Source organism: Pungitius pungitius, chromosome 7 (assembly GCF_949316345.1).
Source record: "Pungitius pungitius chromosome 7, fPunPun2.1, whole genome shotgun sequence".
Classification (NCBI taxonomy): domain Eukaryota; kingdom Metazoa; phylum Chordata; class Actinopteri; order Perciformes; family Gasterosteidae; genus Pungitius; species Pungitius pungitius.
Genome location: NC_084906.1, coordinates 1027301 through 1031957, shown reverse-complemented (window position 1 = coordinate 1031957; position 4657 = coordinate 1027301). Strand labels below are relative to the sequence as shown.

Here is a 4657-nt window from a genome sequence, read left to right as displayed (position 1 = left end):
ACAAAATCATCAAGTTTATTGTGACCAATTAAAGTGAGTAATGCACCATGAAACAACACCTAAGTGTGTTATGCTTTGTCTGCATCTCTCGTCGATGTAAATTCAAAGTGAAGGAGTTCCGTTTAACATTCAGAGGCCTTTACCTTTTCAAAGGTTCGTTACATTTTGCCCTGATCAGCTTTTGTGTTCAATTCACTTTGTGTTTAAAATAATTCATGGCAGTTATGATCAGAAGTCAAATCTTTATTAGTTTTGTCAAAAAAGCACGAACATAAAAAAGGAATATCGAGTAAGGCAGTTTGTACATCAGTTTGCTCCCTCGGCTACAGGAGCATCTCCGACTAGACGTACATGAAGAAGGAGGAGGAACGAAGCTTCTTGTTCATGTAAAACTAGACGTTACTGCATCAGAAAAGGAATCTAATGTGCGCCTCAATCATTACTGATGACAGTATTCAAACATGACAGCCCGTGTCTAAATATAAACTTGTGAGTAAATAAGCTGTGATGCGTTTTAAAGGAAAGCAACATCCATCCTCTCTGTTTGATTGGAAATGAGCAGGAAAAAAACAAAACATATCTTCAAAAAAGCAACTTCTTTGAAAGCACAAAATGTGCTTGTGTGTTCATTTATAATGTTTACAGCCATCACTCCAAACACCTTCAACAGTCTTCTCCAATACAGAGGGGCAAGAAAATCCTCAATTTAAGCATGAAAGCACAATAAATCATTTGGCAACAGACGTAAGATACAATTTTCCAGTTTTCCAAGTGTTAGTTTAAACCCAGATTTAATACAAAAACAGGAGAGACACAACATGAAGACAAGAATGCAATGATGACAGAATACTCTAAGCTTTTAATAGTGGGATCATGCAAACAATATATTGGTTTCATCCCATAAAAGAGACAAAATATTAAGTCTCTCCTGGAAATAAAGCAAAAAGAGGAAATAGTTTTTACGTTAAATACCCAAATAAATCAGGGATCGGTTGCTCGGGGTGACGGGTCATTCCGGAAAGTAAAGAAGCGAAGCCACACAATGCCATGCACAGCGGTACTCAGAGGACCAATGTGAGGAACAGTAAAATGACATTAACAAGAGCTGTGGTGGAGATGCTTTAGGGTGATAATCCTTAACTGGGGCAGCATTAGACTGATGACACCAACACCCCCCCCCCCACATCATCCTCCTCCTCCTCCTCCTCCTCAGCCCACTCTACAGGGTGAATGAGAACCCCTCCCTGTGAGTGTCCTTTTGAAGAGCCTTGCAGTGCTCGTGTTGTAAGGAGAGGCAATGAGAGGATTTACTGACTGAATCAGGCTTTTATTCAATCAGGAAGGCTCCACTGATGACACAACACAACATGGGAACAAATACTGTGAGTTGTTTTTTTTTCCTGAGAGACTCAAACCTAGAACCCTGTGTGTGTGTTTGTGTGGAAGTCAAGGGAGGATAAATCTTTAAGAGTCAGAGGCTGTGCAGTATGGACCGAATCCTCTATCCTGGTATTGGTTGTCTCCTTAGTCCTAAAATAATTAAAAACCTGACAAAGAAAGAGTATTCTCTCATTAACTTAAGGATAAGTGTTTCTGAAAAACGCGTGTGACTATGAAACTATCCATTTTTAACATGTTATCCGTGTACCAGAGTATTTTGATCTATGAGTTTTCCCCCTCGTGAGCATGAACATGAGTTTGTAGGTACTTTGAACAACAGAGGCTCCCAAAAAGCATAAACTACGTAAAAATGTCTCCTGTAAGATGTATCTCCTCTGGTTTGGGAACCACAGGTGTGTAGACTGAGCTCACACTGTGTGGGACTGACATTGTGAGAAGAGGGGTGCGGGGGGGGGGGGCATTGTAATTAGATCAAGGAAGCAGCAGACATGACGCTCCCTGTGGAACCCAGTGTGGAACATGATTCTGCCGGCTGTGGTCGTGAATGGGGAAAAAAGAAAAGCAGAAAAACACACATTTTAAAACCCAACGTGACCCGGATTTGGTTTTGAACGCAGCGGGATCACATTGGGTCAAACATGGGTTTTTCCTTTTAGGCCCTATGACATCCGTTATGATTACATGAACCGCCTTCTGGATCCGCCGGGGATCCTCCGCTGCTCGTCTAGACCGTCTTCCTCGCTGTCAGTACCCTGACGATGCTGCCTACGCCTCCAGCTGCCAGAGCCTGACAGCACAGGACACAAAAGATGGCCCGGTTATTTTACAGCACTCAAACAGTTTCAAACCAACTCTTTTAGCCCTTCCTTCATGCAGAGGTTTTAGCAACTGGAATAATGGGTCTCATAACTGGCATTTTAATTCCCACCATGGCCTCAAACTACAGACTCCTTCCATGATGATATACAAAAGAAATAATAATACATTCACACGTTACATCAGTGTTAAACAAGCGTTCTTCTGTCGTCATCATTTTGAAAATGACGGCAAATGCTTCATCTTGAGATAAACCAACGCCAGGCTCCCGGAGTTTTCACTTGAGTCTCGCTCATCAGCGTCCTCTGACATGTGGACTCCTCCCTGAAGCAGAGCCAGTTGTGGCGCAAACATTTACCTTCTCGTGCCACTGCAGTAGGACCGCGCTGCTGTTTTCGGACGGCTTCTCGAAGCCCTTGTAGATGTATTTCATCAGCAGGTCCACGCTGTTCTTGTCGAGGGACTGCACCCCTTTCTCAATGTCACTGCTCTTAAAAGCGCTGAGCACCTTCAGCACCAAACCCTCAGCGCGATCCTGGAAAAAAAGAGAGAAGCGCGTGGAAGCGAGAGCAGGTTTGGAGTGAATTACCGGCCACAGCCGACCTGTCGGGCTGGATGGATGACATCCAATAATAAAGTCAAATAAATTGGCAGTTCAGGATTGTTTAGGAAAAACATTTCTAAGTAAATTAGCTGCATTTCAACAGGATCCATGTCAGCATGTTTAAATGGCCTTACACAACTACACAACACGTGCTACACTGGCGAGACAGATCATTATTCAGCGTAAAACCCCAACAAAGGGATTCAATAGCAAAACAAGACTGTGGCTCAACCATCAATTATGACAAAACCTACCTTGACGTTCTGGTTCTTCGTGTTGATTGGCGGGTTCTTCAAAACGGCTTGTAAAGCCTGCATGAGGTTTCCTGTGCAGGGCTCGGGTTAAGGATGCAACACAGCAGGTGACCTCTCTAATCCCAAACCCCTCATTGAACCAACACTAGAGGTTTTCTCGCACTGTACAAACAATACGATTCTGGTCAGTTTAACAATGTTATTGCTTTTCTTTTACACACGCATGCAGACGGACGGAGGGTTTAATTCCCCATTTTCTGTGACATGTGGTGCGAGGTGACGCTGACAATGAGGAAGTGCTGCGCTTTCATGCCTTATAAGGCCTCCGTAACCGAAGCTGCCGGCTTTCACGCTGTACAGAAAAAGACCTCGTTGCAGTGGCTGAATCAAAACCCCCAATCGACACCGCTTCGAGTGGAATATAGACAGAAATGATCCGCCCCAGATCCCTGGAATGTGACAGCCGGGCAGGTCTGGACATTGACTGGCCTACTCCCAGTACGCCCATCCGAAGCAGCAGCGAGTCGTTACCGTGCAGATAGAGACACAAACGAACGAACGCGCGCGCGCACACACAAACACACACACACACACACACACACACACACACATTCACACGGCCTTTGTTGGCCCGGTCGGGTTCTCTAAGGCCGAGGAGGCTGCGCGCAGCGCGGCGAGCTAATCGTGTGAGTGAAGGATATTGTCTGATGAGGGAGTCCACCTCCGCCTCGTCGGGTCCCAGTTGGTTTTCGCCTCCTTCCTCCTCGTCCACAAATTTGTTCTCGTCGTACTCGTCCACGTCTACTCGCCGGAAGCGGGCGGCCACGGTGTTCTTCGACATATCGGCAGCGCTTTTTCCTGGGAGTCGAGCTCTCAAGAGTTCAAGCACGAGTCCGGCTTTTTGGAGGTGTTTTTTTTTTTTTCTTCTCTCTCTTCGACACTGCTGTCACAAGCGGGCAGCTTCCTGACTTCCTCCCGTTTCCACTGGGTGTTTGATTTCGCTTCCGTGTACATGACATCGCCCCCAGTGGACAGAGTATGAAGCTGCACGTCGCTGTCGGCAGTTCTCGTGTTTGGTCAGTAGAGGGCGACAAGACACAAGAAACGTGACCACTATCCCGTGAAAGCGGCTCACTGGCAGCGTACTTGGTTACAGCGTTTTCTCTACGCTGCCACGTAAAACAAATATTAGAACATTAAAATCCCTATTTAGTTAAATTAGTCTACGTTTTACAAAAAAATGTTTTTAATTGTTTGTATATGTTTTGTCTAGGATCAGTCAAACATGTATGTGTTTAATGGTCTCACGTCATTAGAGAAAGGAGAACATCCATTACTGGCACAGACCTAACACGTAGGTTTTATAAATTATATATATATATATATATATATATATATATTATATATATATATATTATATATAAATTATAATTATAAAGTTTTGGAATAGTAATTGACTATTTTCTCAACATTTCTATAACTTTTTTATAACTACATCTTTATTCTTAATATAATGTATCACCAAAACACACATTTATATATTTACTATACTACTTCTTGGCCATCTGAGTCTTTAACCTGT

At 43.8% G+C, this 4657-nt stretch overlaps 1 protein-coding gene across 1 annotated transcript; it reads right to left on the bottom strand.

Annotated features, from left to right (window-relative positions):
• Positions 1 to 222: 222 nt before the first annotated feature.
• Positions 223 to 4077, bottom strand: arpc5b (actin related protein 2/3 complex, subunit 5B). Its single transcript, XM_037469952.2, has 4 exons — positions 3777 to 4077; positions 3076 to 3148; positions 2576 to 2752; positions 223 to 2188 (listed from the first exon to the last, which is right to left on the bottom strand). Exons 1-4 carry the CDS (start codon positions 3914 to 3916, stop codon positions 2126 to 2128), a joined length of 453 nt encoding a protein of 150 aa, XP_037325849.1. The 5' UTR covers positions 3917 to 4077; the 3' UTR covers positions 223 to 2125.
• Positions 4078 to 4657: the final 580 nt, after the last annotated feature.

What these genes read in the sequence shown, in the direction of transcription:
- arpc5b (XM_037469952.2), bottom strand. Translation starts at nt 3,916, where the DNA reads ATGTCGAAGAACACCGTGGCCGCCCGCTTCCGGCGAGTAGACGTGGAC. An exon ending in GTGGACTCCCTCATCAGACA is followed by an intron (nt 3,149 to 3,776) that starts ATATCCTTCACT and finishes CGAGCCCTGCAC; the next exon opens with AGGAAACCTCATGCAGGCTT. An exon ending in CGAAGAACCAGAACGTCAAG is followed by an intron (nt 2,753 to 3,075) that starts GTAGGTTTTGTC and finishes CTTTTTTTCCAG; the next exon opens with GATCGCGCTGAGGGTTTGGT.